We start from the raw sequence: 19,720 nt of genomic DNA on the forward strand, positions 1-19,720 counted from the left end.
TAACCACGCAGAGCTAGAAGCGTTTTTCATTATTATAAATCTGAATTTTTTTGTAACTAATAAGAAATAAGTCGGTATCAAATGCATCATACGGAAGTCTTGAAGCTCTAACAATGATCTAAAACGCTTAACACCAAAAAATAAATGAAAATTGAAAGAAAAATATTTTTAACAATAGTTTAATTGAAATCCATTCAACCACACAAACTGAAACGGCTCAGTAAAATGATGAGTCCTAAATGTCTGAAAGTAGTCAATGAATCTACTAAACGAAAACAACCAGGCAACGAGTTCTACAGTCTTAGAGGAACACCTTCTTGAAATGCTCGCTTTCCTTAACTCTTATTATTAGTTAATGGTGCAACGAAAAAGCTCTGCAACGCTGATCTAATTAAAGGAACGCTCAGGTTTATAAATACATCAAGCTTTTTTATATATTCCGGTGTTTAGTCGTTGAAATAAATAAATGAATTGTATTTTTCACTTTGCTTGATTTTCAAATAATGTATTTTATTCTAGCTCCTTTTCTTTCCTGCTCTGTGCAAAAACTTATATGTAAGTGTATGCATCAGAGCTATTATAATCTGTTCAGACGAAACTAAAAGTATTCGAAAGGGTTAAAAACATCGCTCATTTGCATCAATGGCTTCCATGCTATCACGAATTAAGTTGAGTCCAAAGTCCTTTTAAATAGAGCCTAAATTATCTTGTAATGATTAGAATTCTTGTTGTTTCGCAGAAGTTTGTAACGCTTTGGTCTGATAGGAGAGTACGTTAATAAGAGTACTAAACAAAACTAATTACTTGATTTGAATATTGATGCATGTTCGCATGTTTGGGTGGTGGTGTTTTACCTCGGTCTTGGGTCTAGCTAAATGAACGCGCATATGCTCTCCTTCAAAACAGGCAGCTCTTGTTTGGTTGCCTCAAGAGAAATTGGTAGAATAATATCGGTTGCTTGGAAGAAAGCGACGGTGAACCCATGACCGGCACAAAGGCGTTGCCCACAACGGCGAAGAGGACGAGGCAACGGTAGCTGTTGCTGTCGCTGTCATTCCACTTGTTCTCATACAGTGACGATGTTGGCGACGCTTTTATCTTCTGAAACGTGACCCTTCTCCAAGTACCGGAAGAGCATTTCATTCAGCGGCTGCAACTGTGCTTCTTACCGTTGTTTAGGACTTTAACTAGGATGTCATAATAATAATAATAATAATAATAAGAAGAAGAAGAAGAAGAAGAAGAAGAAGAAGAAGAAGAAGAAGAAGAAGGAGGAGGAGGAAAATAAGACTTTTATAGAGCGCCCTTTCCCATGGGTCCAAAGGCGCTATTTACAAAGTCAAAGTTAAAATTAATTAAAAAATATTTTAAAATAGTTAGATCATAAAACACCAAAAATCATCACATGAATCTAAAAGGCGCGTATAAAAAGAGTAGTTTTAAGCTGTCTTTTAAAAATGTCAAGTGATCTAGCATCTCTAATATGCTGAAAAAGACTGTTTCAAAGAAGTGGTGCAACAACAGAAAAGCCACGACGGCCATAACTATTTGTGTTAAACGCAGGGACCATAAGTAAATTCTTCTTTGAAGACCTAAGGTCGCGTGATGGATGGTAGTTTATTCAAGGGATGAATTATTCTCTATTTGTTTTGGATCTACTAAATGGAAGCTATCTCCACGACTTTTAAGTCATTTGAAAGTGAATTCATTATCGCGGAAACGTGGAAAACGAACTGGAAGTCTAAACAGCTACAGAGTGAGGATAGAGCGATACCGGTTCTTAATCGACCGCGTCAAATGATAACTCATCGGCGTACTAGGAAGCGGACTCTAACATCTCTTATTAACTGTGATTCTTCAAGGCTCCCCTACATTTTCTCACTTGAAACCTACTACAACTAGATGTCATCACAGCTAGGGACTTTCCCGCAGTTAAGGCAGTCGATGGCTTTCGGCTTAGCTCTTGCAGCATCGAGTGGGGTGTCCACCTTCTTCATGATTGGTAGTACTGGAAGGGTAGCTGCGCAACTCTTGCCAACTCGTTCTAAGTGGCCTTTAGCTCGAGGTAGTACTCCAACCAGTATTCCAGCTGCTCGCCTTGATCAATAATTAATGAACCTTCCTGATTTGGACTAAAGGGGACATGTCCGGGATGCTTACTCCTTCCATCCATCTCGATCGATAGCCACACCTTTGAGTTTGTTGGCACGTTCACTTTCATAGGTCAACCATTGCCAATACGCTGAGGCTGGGCTAGATAACAGCAAAGCGAATGCTGAGTTTGTCGTGACCAGGCTGAAAAAAGAGTGTAGCGTATCAACCAATTGACGGAGTACGCTAAGGTGACTGTCCTCTGAACGCACTGTGTCATCGCAGTGAATCAAGCAAAACAACACATGAGACGCGGCACAACAGACTGCGCCCGCGATTCCTCAGCAGCACCAACCGCATATCACAAGCTGATGACCGAATCACACCAAAGGACACCGTTGATCCTGCAAAAAAAGACGGAGTAGTCTACAAGATTCCCTGATAGTGTGCCAAGGTCTATATTGGAGAGACGGAAAGATCATTGCGTGAATGGATTAACGATAGAGACATACGGCTTACTCAAACCCAATCCTCCGCCGTTTCAGAACACGGCAATGCGACGGGCCACTATCCTCTCTGGGACAAGGTTAAGTTTGTTGACCGAGAACCACATTGGTACACCCGTAGGGTTAAAGGTGCTATTCACATAAGACTTCACCCTGACAACATCAACCGGGATAATGGAATTGAAATTCCAGAAGCATGGATGCCCACGATCAAACAACACAGCAGCCGATCGGTACCAAGGCGGACCGCCGAGGGAACAATTTTTAGTCTGAACGACAAGAATTGAAATCCTCCAATCAACAAAAGCTTAAGATAGGATCGAAACGCAACAATCAACGCAAACCAAGGTGCTTCTGATACTGTTACGCAATCAGTCAACACCATCGTCTGATGAAGACCAGCAGTATGGCGGTCGAAACGTCGTGATTCACATTTATGTGACTCAATCGTGAGAGAAACGATTTAATTCAGCTATCATCCTATTGCGTGTTTTAAAGAAGCTTATACAACGTAAAAAAAAGTACTCGTGTATGGGAATAAAACTGAAAATCGATTCATTTTGCAAAAAAAGGAATGTGTTCAATAATTTTAAAGACTTTTCCACAGGGTTCCCAACCGACGAAACTACCCTCCGTGAAAATAGACCATACGCAAACTATTGTTAAACTGCACATACCACCCCCCCCCCCCCCCCCCCCATTTTTCCCCGATACAAGAAAATTAAAAGTTTTAACCAAATCAAAATCTTGATTTGATCAAGCTCGGCCCTGAAGTGACTCTCAGTCAGTTCTCTTTATTTAAGATCGGTCAGAGGTTTTCTGTAACAAATTTCTTTTTCGATTCGAGCTCGATAGCCATCAGAATTCTACTGAAATTTACAATGTAATGCACGTCAACGGATTCGGAGACGAACTTGGATCGAAAAGACAGAGACTCAAAAGACTCAGAAATTAAATGTTATCGCTGTATGCGAAATGGAAGCCGAACAAGAATTATCCCGCTTATGACAATAGAGATTACCAAAAACTTCGAGTACGTGATTCTAGCGAAGGTTTTGCTGACGGCCAACTGGTGGATGTAGAATGGACAGCGAGACACCAAGAGGAAATGAAGGCCAACGAAGACCTCGAACGTATTCTAAAGGATCGATTACAGGTCATGCAATACAGAAGTTAAGAAATGATAAGATTCACGTGAGTGAAAAGTGCTTTGGTCATGCATTTTTTAAAATATTATACGTGTTGACATGCTTCCTTCTCACGCTTATTCGTCAAATTATTTATCCGCCAACATAACGTCACTGTACTTTAGATGCAAGTGTGGAAATTGTGGCGTCACCTCGTTATTACAAGTGCAAAGGTTATTGATCACTCGACGGACGTTTGTTTCCTGCTATCGCAGAAGTATGAACTGTTGGGAAAGCGGTAATCCCGAAGCTGTCTCGCTTTAACTTTTTCTTTGAACTCTGACTACGACTGGCGAGCCACTAAATAATAAACCTTACTCGTTCTTACAAACTCACGCCGCGGTCAAATCACTAAATTATAAACTCTTCTCGTTCTTTAAATTTTGATCGCGAATCAGGTGGGTCGTCGAGCCATTAACTTATAAATATTACTCGTTCTTTACACTCCAAACGCGGCTGCCGAGCCAGCTAATTATAACAGGTTTTCATTTTTTTTTTTTCGACCGTAGTTTAGAGCAATACAAGTTCTCATATTACGTGTTTGTTTATATACATGTTCTAGACCCAGTAAGTGAAGGAGTCTCATTCATAACTGAGCTCTCCTACATCCAGATGTATGTGAAGTAGACCTGGAAAGCATTGAGCTTAGTTTGAGCGTACTTGATGAGACAATGATTAGGAGTCATTCTCTCTTGATTCAATTGAACACGAGAAGATTACGAACTGATCAGACCCCAGATCCACTAAGCAAAGGAATTTAGTCTTTGAACTGTCTCACTTCTTTATTGAAGACCAAGAGTAAAAAAGTGTTCGCTTAAGTCTTTTAGACTGAAGCAAAAGTTTTGCAATTTACAAAAATACATTTCTAACAACATGTAAAAGTACTTATCAATAAATATACAGCAATTTTACAGAAGCATCCATGACGTAAACATTTATACTCTTACTTCTGCCTGATTAAAATAAACAACGATCATTTGTACAACGATTAGACGAAATGTATACTGTATATCAAGGCATAGTAAGCATTGCATCACTCACTGAAAGTATGTGTTATTTACTACCTACGTGTGCAGTCGAACATCACAGAGCGAACACCTCTCTTAACCTTTTGCATCCAAATAGATCATTGAAGTATGAATATTAACTAGTAAATAAGGAATCTCGTTTGTAAAATACCAACCAACAAACGACAACACACTGAAGTAATTCTCAACAATTTTCAGTTTGAGTCATTCCATCGTAAACTGTATGAACCAAGTTGTTATAATTACTCTAGACCGACGGCATATTTTGCGTTCAAGTCCTTTCTTCTTGTTATTCAAGTCAAATCACAATATCTCAGACCTCTACCATTGTTAGCCGACCACCCGTTTACTGGTAGTTTAGATGGTCACTCACAAGATGTTGGACTGCAAACGCATACCCTAAACGTGTTTACTTTACCTCGTGAATAAAGTATTTTCAGTTTTTTATTGACCTTTCTAACATCGGAAAAGTAATCAGCAACAGAACCACAGATACTGTTACCCCTCAAAATTATCATAGTCAGCGAGGAATTTACTGTGAGGGCCTGGGAAAGGGATTCAGCACCGTTATCACCAATACTGTTGTGACTCAAATCCAACCTAGTCAGGGAGGAGTTTACTGTGAGGGCCTGGGAAAGGGATTCAGCACCGGTATTGCTAATGCCGTTTTGAGACAAATACAAATCAGTCAGGGTAGAGTTTACTGTGAGGGCCTTGGAAAGGGATTCAATACCGGTATCACCAATACTGCTCCCACACAAATTCAAATCATTCAGGGATGGGTTTACTGTGAGGGCCTTGGAAAGGGATTCAGCACCGGTATCACCAATACTGTTATCACTCAAATCCAACCTAGTCAGGGAGGAGTTTACTGTGAGGGCCTGGGAAAGGGATTCAGCACCGGTATTGCTAATGCCGTTTTGAGACAAATACAAATCAGTCAGGGTGGAGTTTACTGTGAGGGCCTGGGAAAGGGATTCAATACCGGTATCACCAATATTGCTCCCACACAAATTCAAATTAGTCAGGGAGGAGTTTTCTGTGAGGGCCCGGGAAAGGTATTCAGCACCAGTATGGCCAATGCTGCTGTAACTCAAATCCAAATCTGTCAGGGAAGAGTTTTCTGTGAGGGCCTTGGAAATTGATTCAGCACCGGTATCACCAATACCGTTACAACTCAAATTCAAATAAGCCAATGAGGAGTTTTCTGTGAGGGCCTGGGAAATTGATTCAGCACCGGTATCACCAATACTAATGTCCATCAAATTCAAATAAGTCAGGGAGGAGTTTACTCTGATGGCCTTGGAAATTGATTCAGCACCGGAATCACAAATACGGTTGTCAGACAAATCAACGTTAATCAAGGAGGAGTTTACTGTGAGGGCCTGGGAAAGGGATTCAGCACCGGTATTACCAATGCCATTTCTAGACAAATCTAAATTAGTCAGGGAGGAGTTTACTGTGAGGGCCTGGGAGAGGGATTCAGCACCGGTATCACCAATAACGTTGTGACTCAAATCCAAACTAGTCAGGGAGGAGTTTACCGTGAGGGCCTGGGAAAGGGATGCAGCACGGGCATCATAAATACCGCAAGAGGATAAATTCAAACTAGTCAGGGAGGAGTTTACTGTGAGGGCCTGGGAAAGGGATTCTACACCGGTATCACCAATACTAGTCCGATCCAATATCAAATCAGTCAGGGAGGAGTTTGCTCCAACAACTTCATGGAATAGCTTAGTTGGTTTGTAAAATAGAGTATTTTCTAATACGTTGATATTAAGATTCTTACCTAATGTATCAACCAATCGAGACCTAAGGTCTTTCCGGTGGGTTGTGCACACTGATGTATAGTATAAAGCAAAGCTTAGATATGTGTTATATGGGTCACAATGGGTTACAAACATATTTGCATATGAAGCTACCCTACTTACAAAAGACACCGCTGTTTCTTCGCGTTGGGAGGCTGCAATTCCAGTCATGAACAGGAACGCTTCTCCCAAATCACCTACATAGCGTCTTTCAGTCACTAAATAATGAATATCTTCGTCGCTAATCTCAAACGCGAGATAAAGGCCGGCAAAGAACTCCTGAAAGCTCTTGTGAAAAAACGCACAACGAAGACAAGGTTTCCTCTTACTACCACCTGCCTGGATTGTCAGAAATCCAAACTTGATTAAAAGATTGAAAATGGCGTCACCAGATTCGTTTTCTTCAAAATCTAATTCCCCTTTACGAAGAGCTTGAAAGGCCATACGTCCCAGATATATCAGTTCTTTTTTGTAAACTGATATAAGATCTTCGCTGTTGCTTGACAATCCGTTCTTTCTTTCGTATCGTCTCAAAACAAACAGGACAATTTCAATGTATAATTGAGTTCGATTCTCGGGAAGTATGCCATTGAAATCTTCAAAAAGGATACAGAGTAAAGCTGTATTGAGAGGGTTTTTTGTCAGTTGCGACAAGTCTCTTGATATCCAATCCCTAACAAACCTGAATTCAGAAGGCCAAAGTCGCTCTAGAAGCTTGTCAGCCAAGTGTTCTTTGCCTATGTTCTTGAAGTACTTTGCTATGAAACTCTGTGCATCTCTCTTGGTAAATCCGACAATCTCCCACAGTGTGTCACAGTATCGCCTTACTTTCTTTCCAGCTTCATGACGAGATGTAAGAACAATGTGACAATTTGCAAACTCTTTGCTTTTTAGAAGGTTTTGGATCATTTCTAGTTTGCTGGTGTCCACTTCATCTACTCCGTCGAGTACTAAGAGAAATTTAACCTGATTTTCGCTGATAACTTGAAAGAAAACCTCTTTAGCTTCTTTGCTAACATGGTAAGGGAGAATTTGATCATCAATGGCTTCCTTAATGCTAGATGATTTGATATCACGGCATCTTAAAAGCAACAACACATCAGTATCGGGGAAAGACTCGTCCCATTCATCTTGTTTACTTGCCCAGTCATAAGCCAGCTTTTGACAGTAGGTCGTCTTTCCCATACCAGGATCGCCCTCGATCAGCACAGTCCGTGGCGTTTGGCAATCTTTATGAGCTTTGAAGATAGCTGTCATGTTGGTGATTTCATCAGTCAATGTTCCTTGTGTCTTTTCTTTACCAACGATCTTTAGCCTTGTGAAAATGTCGTTCAAATGAAAGCTAAATTCTTCACACCAAGGAACTGGCAAAAGCCTTTCCTCACAGGTTTTGTTAAGCTGACGGATACTCTTTATAATGTAACTTGGATATGACGCATCTAAGGAAATAAAAAGCACAAGAATAGCGTTTTAGTACACCCAATGTTATGTCATATACATTTTATGTTCTGTTATATTTCTTTGTCACCAAGAATACATGTACTTCCTATGATGACTATAATAGCGAGTATCTGCAACCCTGTATGTCGCTGTACCCAAAGATTATTTATAAAGTCAAACTTGGTGGAAATTTGACCACGTGAAGGTGTGGGTCGTGGCAAAGCTCCAAGTTAAGAGAAGAATGTATCATTGTTATCCAACTCAATCGCAGCTGATACAATCTAATAACCATTCTTTGCCTCCCTTGCATTGATTTATAATATTTTGAAATCAAAAAGTTTTTTTTTTTTAATTAGACCTCAAGTATCTCCTTTTGGTTCACTTCTTTCTCACGAGTAATGGATTTTAAAAACTTCCTTTGCCACTCTTTTCACCTTCTCATTATCTGCTGGCACACTTTTAACCAAGACACAAACGACTTATAAGCGAAGAAAGAGATTAACGCGAAAATGAATAGATAATCTGAATCCTGAAGTTACAAAAATCTCTCTTCTCGTTTTTTTTTTTTTTTTATAATAGAAATTTTAACTCTAGGTGACACCAGGAGCCGCTTGATAAAAAAGGGAAAAACATGTTTCTTTGATGATTCTCAGCAATAACTGAGTCCGCAACATAGCATTGACGACTTCAATCAAAAGTCTCCAACTACAACTACAAGTAAGACAAAAAAGTGTCATATCGTACCTTCATAGTGTGGCCACGTGCGGAAAACACAAGAATCACTCAGAATGTGTGCTACAACAGAAGCTGCCATCACACTAGCAAAAGGACTCCAACTTTCTGTTGTTGACTCGGCACCGTCTGCATAATCAGCTATTCCTTTGACAATGAGCCACTCAATCTGATCATCAAATGCTGCTGTAAAAACGTCTGCAATACAAAAGAAAATTACAATGCAGTTAATTGGAAAACGTCATAAGAGGAAAGATCAGTTATTTCAAAGAATTCCATATGCCGATTTATACGGCCTTGGCAGCATGGAAAACGATGAGAGAAAAACCGGATGTAACGCAGGCATAATTACTGGTACTTGCATAAACATAACTGATCTAATTAACAGTATGAACAGGCTGTGCAAGTTTGGTCACAACGACATAAAGGGACAGCGTTCCTCTCGTGACTATCCTTGACTTTTAAAAATGGATCTATTACCAGGTGGATTCATGATACTTAAAAAGTTTCTGAGTTTAAAAATATGTAGAAACGTATACAAAATCAAATGTTCTAAAAAGGCAACGTTTCTGCCAAAACTTCAGCCTTTATCAGGGGAATGTCAAAAGAATTTACAAATCGCACGAACATATAAAAGAGAAAATGTAAATTTTTTGAAATTTTTAAGCATGAGAGGACGCAGTGGAAGTCTACTGTAAGTACGACGTCAAACAGAGATTTAATCTTTGTGGTTCCTTGAGGCGTCTGTAATCTCATTCAATATGACAGAGAATGAACGGCTCATGTTATTCTCACTTCTTTCTTTGCGATCTGGACAGTGTTTTTGAATATCGTAACTCGATACAAAATTACTGCATTATTCTTCATATAAGAAGATGGCGAGGATAAATTCGAATTAAATAAGTCTGTGGCCTGCCAGTGCTTATGTACGTACCGTCTAATGAGAGGTACCAAGCAATTGTTGATCATACCGATCAAAAAATATATATATACCTTTAATTATATAAAAGGGACGCGTCGGCAAAATACCAAGATTGTATGACGCTTTGCTTGGCCACGTACTTTGTTTTGTAATGAATCAACAAGATCGATTTGCGCGAATTTCGCTGCAATTGTATGGTGAAAAAAATATTAGCCTGAATGTCGTACGATGCGTCCTGTGCACAAAGCTCGGAAACTAATCGCCATCCTTTTTGACCGGGCCTTTAGATCTACTAGTTGTACATTCACTTCCGGAACACAACATTCCCAGCTAATGTTTCTATTGTTTTGCGATGAGCCGCTGGCTTTTCAAATTTGGATAATAACTATCACTGTGTGGAAACGCGGGCACATATACAAGCATCTTGAAATGCGATCGCGTAATTATATTACGGCACTGTTTAGCGGGAACGAGAAGGAAGCGCGCCCTTCCGAAATTGTGATCGATCATGCCACAAAAGTCGCGTGGAAGTTCATTAGAGAAAAAAAAAAGGAAGATGCGCAAAGCAAGAAATGAAAGGAAGCGATTGCTAAGAGCCGCTAATGAAAGCGAAGCCGGACAGATGCGAAGACAAAACCTGAGAGACGTATTCTTCTGCTTTGGAATTGGCGCGTGTTAATTATGCGAAATGGTCGGCATTGAAACAAAGGAAATACAAGGGACAGAACCAAGGTAAGTCTCGCTTAGTCAAGAAGACGTAAGTTATCACAGAAGAGCATTTGCCTAGACAACCACAATTTTGAATATTCACGCTTAACATAAACACGACCAACATGATCTTGCATTGTGCATCATCCGGGTTATTGTTCCGGGGGTAGGCGCCATAAAATTCATAGTGTAGCAGAGCGGCCCTTAAAATTTATACTCCTGAACTTACAATGAAATGGAACAATCCATACTCACTTTCAGAACAGGGGGCACGACAAATTCACTTTGTGCTCGAAATGTCCAAATTGTAGATGTATTTTCACGCCAGATAAAACCATAATGAGGGGACTATATAGAACACTTTTATCAGTGAGGTCAGTATTTTACAAAAAAGCAATAAAAAACACGCAACTATATAGCTGGTGAAGTAATGAAGGAAGTGACTATGAAGCAAACTCGTAAAAATAATTAAATGCAAAATAAAAAAATGCGCAGCCAATGTCAAGGTAGATATCAGTGTCATGGTCTCGTGTAACAAAACAAATAACGCTAATACACCAACTCAGCCTTTAATTTTTTTTCCATCAGAACGGCGGGTGTCCCACCTGATACGGTCTGATGTAACGTAAAAAACGCTAATACAGCAATTCAGCCTTTAATTTTTTATCCATCAGAACGGCGGGTGTCCCACCTGATACGGTCTGATGTAACGTAAAAAACGCTAATACAGCAACTCAGCCTTTAATTTTTTATCCATCAGAACAGCGGGTGTCCCACCTGATACGGTCTGATGTAACGTAAAAAACGCTCATACAGCAACTCAGCCTTTAATTTTTTATCCATCAGAACGGCGGGTGTCCCACCTGATACGGTCTGACGTAACGTAAAAAACGCTAATACAGCAACTCAGCCTTTAATTTTTTATCCATCAGAACGGCGGGTGTCCCACCTGATACGGTCTGACGTAACGTAAAAAACGTTACTACAGCAACTTAGCCTTTAATTTTTTATCCACCAGAACGGCGGGTGACCCACCTGACACGGTCTGATGTAACGTAAAAAACGCTAATACAGAAACACTGCCTTTAATTTTAAATGGTATGATGTGGCAATGCAGTCACCAGTGTGGCCAGGCATCGGTCAATTGATATCGATCAGAATGGTGGATACCCCCCCCCCCCCCTTCCCCCCTTACTTACACGCTCTAAAATAAAATGAAGTAATTTATTTCCACAAGACTGAAGGTTGTTTCTCCTTGTACAGTTTACTATAGCATCGTTAATATGATGGAACAAGACAGAGGTATGCATATACATGTACATGTCTATTCTTTTCTTCTCACAACTCCTGTCGCGCGTGACTTGTAGTGCGTGTTTGCCTCGCGTTTTGCGCTCGCCCGCGAAACACACACAAAAATAACGCTTGTTCTGCGGGGTCTGGTGTTTCTTCTATGGAAAAGTGCGTGTGCATTTTGCTTTCGTCTAAAAGTTAACTTTTTTCCGGTGCAAATATCGTACTCAATTTTCGCGTTCTTTTAGCCTCTTCGAAAAATCGCGAGACAATTAGTGTATCTGGTATCGCAGATTATAAGTGAAGAGAGACAACTAGTCACAACATTAACAGGACCGCTCGCCAAATGCCATGGGATCTGATAATTTTGTCCACATAAGACTCCCTTACCCGGCTCAACTTTTTTCTTACAAATATGATAATACTTTAAAGTAAATTTAAACTAATAGAGAGCAACTGTTTACTATGGTAGTGTCATGAATATGCATATTCTTCAAGATTCACCATAATTAATGCATTTGTCATTGTACTGTGTTGACAATAACACTCGTGCGATCACTTTTTTCAGGATATTTTAACTCCCAAGCTCACGATGTCTTTTTTTATGTTTCTTCTTCTCTGTCTGCCCTCTTGAATATACTCCGGGAAAATGTTGCACTTCATTTCAAAAAACGTATCATTTGCTCGATGATTAAATTTAGATCATATTCTTTCGGCGTACAATTTTGTGGTCTCAAAACAGAATAATCTAGGAATGCTAGTAAATTCTGCACCACGTTTCTCACAGTAGCGAACGCCTGTGTCCTGTTATGCGCGTGATTGTTTCGTAATCCAAACCGTATATTTACACTGTCAAATCATTTGCAGGATCCCGTTACAGCATTTCTTGCCTCTCTTTCCCTCTCACTTCTTCTCTTTTTCTTTCCTCTCTTCTGCCTTAACCTTTCTTCATGAGTATCTCTGCGCCAGTAAATGGTCCGCCTTTGCGAGCTATTTTAGTCGGCCGCGTCCGCCATTTCGAGTAGCGCAATTACATTGTACATTTGCATTTACTCTAATTTCACATCACGTTTTTATTTCTTGGCACTTCTTGATGTGACATGTAGTCCAGATCATATTCCTGTACCCTGCCTGGTTTGTTTTCGATTTAATTACATCCTCCATGACATAAAAACAGATTACGACACCTTGCAAGTCCCAAAAGAAAAGAAACCGGGTGAGTCTTAATTTGAGGAATGTTAGGAATGCTAGTAGATTCTACTAGCATTCCTTTGCGGAACTTACAGTCGAGCCCGCCTGCGTCCTGTCATGTTTATCCTTTAGCGTCTTCTAAAAACCATGGACAGCTTCTGGGGATAAAATACATCGGTTTTCTAATAGATCAAACACGAGAAAGAGTTTTTCATTCGATTTCCAAACACCGAGAAATAGGCTGAAAAAACGAGGTGCAGCCGGGTTTTCTAAATCAACTTCGAGGTGTTTGAAAATCAGATGAAACAGTCTTCACAGTGTTTTATTAAGCCTCTCAAACCATTAATATATCGTGGAGCAATTCAAAGAAAAAATTCACCAAATTTTATGATAATTACTGAGATCACTTTTCTGAACCCCCTTCAAGGTAGAAATTTCTTTTTTTATCCCTTTTTTTCTTTTTCTCTTCCTGGATTATTAATGAGTTTAAGAATTGGATTTATTCTAAATCTACGGCTTGACTCATTTAGCAGCCTCATGCTAGAAAAGAAGGCACCGAGGCTAAAAGCTCACCTTCTCCTTCCCTTTCAATGGCAATTGCTTGAGGATTGGACTCAGCAAGTTCCTTACGACGCGATTCAGCGCTGACCAGTTCTGGGCCACTCAGAAATTCACCATCACAATGGACATTGGGTTCGTGAGCTTGGTGAATTTTCAGAGGAGCCTTGAAACCATCAGCTGAATGCTTGATAACGTAAAGAAACCGTCTACTCACATAGCTTCGCATACCAGTTGACAGTTCTTTTAATTTTGCAGAAATAACAACGTCGCCGAGCTTTGCTTTCTCGGGGTTGAGACTACTGCAGGTTCCCACTGAAATGACGGCCTTTGGCCGAAGCACAGGTACAGCATTCTTGACAGTAATCAAAGCACCACCAGGACCACTGGATCCCTCATTCGATCGTATCAAGGCCACTTTTACTTTGTTACTGGCCCCTGCGTTCTCAAAATACACGAAGCCAATGTTGTCATACCAACATCTAAAGGGATTGACCAACTGCTTGTAACAAGCCAAGAACTCACAATCTTTAACTGTCAGGAACAGAAAATCAACAGGAAGAGGAGCCTCATCCGGTCTCTTTGTTGTTGTTTCAACATCTTGCAAGGATGGCAGGCGTTCATTCAATTGAGGTGGGTCAATTTCAATACGAGCTTTCTTTGCAATATGACCATTGCTGCTCCGAGCCCATGACATGCTTTTCAGCGAGATGTTACTAAAAGAAAAAAAGAGATGAGAAAATTGTTGTTCATGTCTTTTTAATGATAACACATTCCGTAAACAACGGAGCACAAGTGTAGCTTAGTGACCACTTCAAGTTAATCAGTGACAAAAGAGAATGTTCTATGAATGAGAAAACCTCACAGCGAATCACAAGATAAGAGCTGACGTTTTTTGTGTTGTTTTGTTTTGCTTTTGTAATTTTGTTTCTACGTACCTTAGAAAGCTCTTGAAATGTCGTCAGGTAAAACTCAGTTCGCCGCACGAGAACTACTTCTGCACATGACCTGAAACAAGGTGTTAAGTAGGAGAAATCAAAGCTAAAGATAAACAAAAGATTGTTCAGAAATTACTTTACATATTCACAATCAACGTTCTAAGCTGTGTAGCTATCAAACTTGAACAAGATTTTATAACCGCAGTTTAAGTCAAAACCAACAGTCTCTCTTGACAGTCGAACGTTTCTATCTGCAAGTTTTATTTGCTTTGGAAACATTGCAAATGAATTATAAAGCTACATAGTCATACGAGCCATGTTTTTGTTATGGTGAATTGCAGGAATAATGTCCCTGTCATGACGTGAGTGATACATCTATTTCAGAAAGATGTTTTCTTAAAGAAACCTTATTACCTCTAAATTCACATTATAATTGTAACAATAACAATTACAATTGAAGGGTAGTTGGAGCTGAATCACGACAGGTAACAGCAACAAATCAATTAATTGTACAACTTGTCATTCTTCATAAGCTTAATAGCAAAGAAAAAGGAAAAGAAAAAGAAGAAGAAAAAGTGCGTGGCGAAACCATAGCATACATATATCTGAATAGAAAAAAAATTGGATTATAAAATAAAACAAAATTTAAGGTCAAGCAATTCGAGAGGGATATGCAGAAGTTTGGAAGGTTCCAGCAGAGCCTTTTGGTGTATTTAAGACTTATGCCGCTCTTGTCGTATTTTAAATCAGGGCTTCCTTTTTTATCTTACAAACTTACGTTCTTGTACTGGATATTCAGTTCTGTCAGAGCACAATCCACAAAGAGTTCAATCAAACCTTCAAGCTAAATGAAGAAAGGAAGAACAAGAAAATCAAGAGTGAAAACCTGGTGTTGAAAATATTCTCATATTTCTCACTTCTGACAGTTTTAATAAGCTGAACTAATGCACCAGTGTTATTTCAGCAGTGAAAATCTGTCCTCCAAGTTTGATAAAATGTTAAGCAGCAAGAACGTACTCGGAAAAGCTCCTTTTTAAAGCAAAGCGTTCCTAAAACTTTTGTCACATTTCCACTGAATTTGTTGCATAATGCATCAGTCAATTCCAGCCCACCCCCCCCCCCCCCGGGCAATAGTGGGGCATTTTCCCACACTGTCCATCCCGGGGGTCGGGCATTAGCCTTTCACCCAGGAGGAGAACGACAGGTATCCCACAATCCTTTGCAATTTCCGGTTTCATAAAAATGGCGGATTTCCTTCGACGCGTGGCAGATTTTGGGTGTTTTCGACGTGGATGTTTTCAGAGGTAACGCGTTGTTGTGAGGTAAGTGAACCTTTTACAACAACCTTACGATCTCTTTGACTAATCAGAATGTTTTCTATAGGAATTAATAGTTCCGAAAAGGTTTTTTGCTTTGATTTGCATAACAATGTTTACATTCATCCGTAACGATCGCTTCAATGAGGTCCATAAATTAATCCACAATTCTCTTTCTGCTTGATTGATTTATACATACTATGAAAATTTCAAAACATCAAAGTTAGTTGGACTTATTTGACCCATAGTGACCCTTAGTGACCCACGATTTTCGCATTTCTGAACCTTCGAAAATGGTCCAAACCGCCGATTTCCGATCTCACATAATAACAAACATGGCGATTCTGCGTTTAATGTAGATTGAACTTTCAATATGTTTTTGTTTCTTCATTGCGCTTTTTTAGCGAACTATGAGTGAAGTTATCGTTTTAGTTTTTTTCACAGAACTCATAATAAGAAACTTCTGTGTGTTATTTTTTAGATTTATCATGGAAAATTCGCCAGACAAAGATTTGAGTGCCAAACGCACTCATGTTCCCTCGGGTACGACACCATCAAAGCCTGAGAAAAAGCGAGTTCGTAATACATCGTCGTCGGCCACACGTAAAACATTATTTTCAAGCAAGTGTGCATCACCAGTGACATCAGATAAGCATTCATCCAAAAGCCTAAACCGAAAGGTGAGTGACAAATTAAAATTTATGTTGTTTATACCACTGTCCCGTTTCATTGAAAGCAATGAATATTTTCCATAGGTGGCCAAACATATTCTTACAAAGGCAAAATGTTCCATTGTGAGCCCCTTACGGAAGTTACCGGTGAAAAGGCACAAGAGGACATATGAAGAAGAGAGGGCTCTTGTGGAGTTTATTGGAATTTGGAGAACAGACCTAAAGTATGGTCACAGAATGACCTTCCTTTAGAGACATAAGTGATTTTTGGGCAGATGCAGCTTCCCATATCAAGACAAGTACACCAGCGAATGTTCTTCTCACAAGTATGTTCCTAATTCACATTTCAAAATATTCAGTGTGTAAAAGCTGTACAAACTACCATTGTATTAGTAATGCATCAGTCAATCTCAACAGTGCCCATCCCCCCGCCCCCCCACCCCGGGCCGATCCCCGGGAATTAGGATTTTTTGAAAATAAACTGGCAAATGCCCCACCGCCGGGACAAAATAGTTGTTCAAATGCCCCGGGGTGGTAGCTCAAACATGTCAAAAATGTTTCATTTTCTTCGTTTCTCGTCTTACTTTCAGTACAATCTAAGCTAATTCAGGCCAAATTAAGTCCTAGATGGGTCTTGTTTCCCGTAGTTAGTGCAAAAATAGGTTGTTCTACAGCTCTAGCGTCCCATTTTATGTCCTATCTAGACGTATTCAATAAGAAACTTACTGTATTTGCCGATGAATTTGTCATTAAGGAAGCGACAATGCTGTAGGGTGAAAAAAAGTGAGATGGTCAAATGCCCTGGGGTAATTGGGTGGAAGGCTAATGCCCGACTCCCGGGATGGACAGTGTGGTAAAATGCCCCACTATTGCCCGGGGGGGGGGGGGATGGGCACAACTGGAATTGACTGGTGCATAATAAAGATAATAGTTTCAGCTGCAATCATTTTCCAAATGAGTATTATTGTTCCTTTTCAATTGGCTTACACTTTACGCATAAAGATGAGTAAAGATTGATACGTTCATCAAAATTGAACTTGCCATTTTTGATAATAAATTTTGGGTACCACCTCACTCTAAAACTTTAATTTTCCCCCTCCACTAAACTAATGAACCGACTTAAGGAATCTCACTCTAGCTGAGTATTTTTTTTGCTTTCGGAGACCCTGAAATGGTGCCTTATGCACACTCCGATCAGCTATTCAATCTCCAAAATTAATGTTCTTTTCTATTCACCCCTGAGCAAAACTGGATTCTCAAATTATATTTGAAGCCAAATTTCAAACCGTGACAACATTTTTGTATCGTGTCAAGATATGGCAGATGGATAAATATACTCTGGTTATTTCTTTCTCATACACCAGGGTCAGAGGCAGAGTATGTACCTATTTTAAAAGAAAGTTTGAAACCTTGGAGGCAGCAGAGGAAGCCTACAACCTCACACTCCAGGGCTGTTTGGAGGAGCTGACCTTGGCGCCACAACCAAGGCAGGCTAACAGGAGCACTCCAGACCAGCAGACACCTGCAGCAGTACCTCCAAATGAGATTCCTTGTTTAAATGTGCCATCAGATTTGAAAGATGCCATATTCCAGGGTCTGGCAGGAGGTGTCTCTAATTTGCCACAATTTATCAAGAAACTGATCTGCCTCTTAGACATCACAGACATAGCTGACATTGCTAATACATAGTGCCGCTCATGTAATCAGGCCATGATTTGGCTCCTCACTTTGTGCATAGAACCAATAATTCAGAAAAATTAGATTGAGAAGGGACTAGGAAAAACACAGTTTAGGACATCAAAATATGTAAATGTCAAGTAAAATAAACAAAAACAAATTGTTAGATTAAAACAATATTTATTGTCCTTTCATGGTATTGAAATAAGGAAAATTATTGAAAGCGTAATGGCACATCAGAAAGTCATGTAGTATATTATTAATATACCCTGTGAACATAAATGTTCCTAATGTTACATGTTTAATGGCATATGTGGTATATTCATACATGACTGTAATTTTCTCCAGATAGTACTGACAGCTGTTATAACCTGGAGATTATTACAGCCAAGCATAGTGCAATCTACAGTGCTGATGTGGGAATCCAATGTTAAAAATAAAAATAAACATTCAAAAATTGTCTAGAGTCTCAGTCTTGATCAAAGTAAATAAAGGGTCCCATACTTCCTAAACATTTTTTTAGAATTCTTCATGTGTGACTGCAACCACAGCTGAGTGCCTCTTATGAGAGGTGTCTACTTATGGGAGCTTATGTGACTTAGGAGAGGCGGCTGCCAAGAGGAGGTCTGTTAGTGCAGATTTGACTGCATCAGTATTCAGACAGGGTATTCGGTCAAACCTCCTCTTATGCATGCCTTCTGTAGGAGTATGGCCCTTTTAAGCGTAGGCAGGAGGTTCAAGTCGTTCAACTGTGCATTTATTGTACATAATTTGTACATTAGAGGAAAAAACCATAAATTTGGGGATGAGATATAGGGAACTGACTTTTAATCCTTGTTTTCATACCAATTTTTTCACTATCTGGTTGATCCCTTATCTGACTATTAATCCAAGTTGCTGTTATAATGATTTTGAGGGCTGTCCCTTTCCCATTGCCCCCTTTTTACAACACTGACAGATCCATAAAAACTAAATTTACTTTGCCAGGGAATCCATTCCCTCTTTATATATAACAACGACAAACTTTTAATTTCCTTCCCCTTCATTGCTTTCCTTAGCTTGGGAATTTTGTTTACACCACAGTAGCCTATTATGTGCCAGAATTCCACCCGTACGGGAACTGCTTGAAATTGAAGCAGTTGCATTCTGCTTGAGCGAGGTCAACAGGATGACAAAATACATCGATCATACTGGCTCCCTGAATGGCCGAAGCCTGCACCACAGCCGAAGAACAATTTCGACGCAAAATTTCAAAATCCCAAATCAAAGCTCCAGTTGATTCTTGAGTTTTGTCCTCAGGATTTACAAACTGTAGAAAAATCAGAGAAAGCGCTTTTCAATGGACTGTTTCATCCACATCAAAATAGCCTATATTCATTTACACATCCGTAAAACCAAGAGAACAAAAGCCGACACGTATACACAAATGTTCATTCATCTCGGGATTTACAGATGAATTCGAATCGTTTTAAGTAAATAAAAATGATAAACTTACGGTAATGTCGCAACTGCAATTGATTCGAATGAGGAAAGGACTCCATAAACTGTCGAACAGTTCATCGACAGGCCGATCTTCGATGAATTTCGGGCTTCGTTTCGACATGCTCTCGACGTAACTCCAGTGAATTTCCTTGCAACAAAGTACAGCAAAGGAGAA

At 39.7% G+C, this 19,720-nt stretch overlaps 3 protein-coding genes and 1 long non-coding RNA gene across 7 annotated transcripts in view; 1 reads left to right on the forward strand and 3 right to left on the reverse strand.

Moving 5' to 3' along the window:
- The window catches only part of LOC146452481 (uncharacterized), a 125,743-nt gene that overhangs the window by 48,693 nt on the left and 57,330 nt on the right, over positions 1–19,720 (forward strand). The window lies entirely within an intron of this gene.
- LOC146452482 (uncharacterized) overlaps positions 1–19,720 on the reverse strand; it is a 64,086-nt gene that overhangs the window by 37,000 nt on the left and 7,366 nt on the right. The window lies entirely within an intron of this gene.
- LOC146452485 (uncharacterized) overlaps positions 1,899–19,720 on the reverse strand; it is a 70,681-nt gene continuing 52,859 nt past the window's right edge. The window contains exons 11-17 of the mRNA XM_085097803.1: positions 15,178–15,243; positions 14,400–14,469; positions 13,477–14,177; positions 8,805–8,990; positions 5,231–8,059; positions 2,447–2,495; positions 1,899–2,097 (exon numbers count right to left, since the gene is read on the reverse strand). Of these exons, the coding sequence (XP_084953929.1) occupies positions 1,899–2,097; positions 2,447–2,495; positions 5,231–8,059; positions 8,805–8,990; positions 13,477–14,158 (3,945 nt within the window). The 5' untranslated portion in view covers positions 14,159–14,177; positions 14,400–14,469; positions 15,178–15,243. The remainder of the gene's footprint in view (positions 2,098–2,446; positions 2,496–5,230; positions 8,060–8,804; positions 8,991–13,476; positions 14,178–14,399; positions 14,470–15,177; positions 15,244–19,720) is intronic.
- Positions 5,082–19,720, reverse strand: part of LOC146452486 (uncharacterized) — a 51,650-nt gene continuing 37,011 nt past the window's right edge. The window contains exon 4 of one of the 2 annotated variants that reach the window (XR_014859722.1): positions 5,082–5,131. The gene's annotated coding sequence lies outside the window, so the exon portion shown is untranslated. Of the gene's footprint in view, positions 5,231–19,720 lie in introns of both variants that reach the window. The other variant, XM_085097769.1, reaches the window with a different exon arrangement.

The sequence above is a fragment of the Pavona decussata genome, unplaced genomic scaffold, assembly GCF_977016875.1.
Source record: "Pavona decussata unplaced genomic scaffold, jaPavDecu1.1 SCAFFOLD_367, whole genome shotgun sequence".
NCBI classification, from domain to species: Eukaryota; Metazoa; Cnidaria; class Anthozoa; order Scleractinia; family Agariciidae; genus Pavona; species Pavona decussata.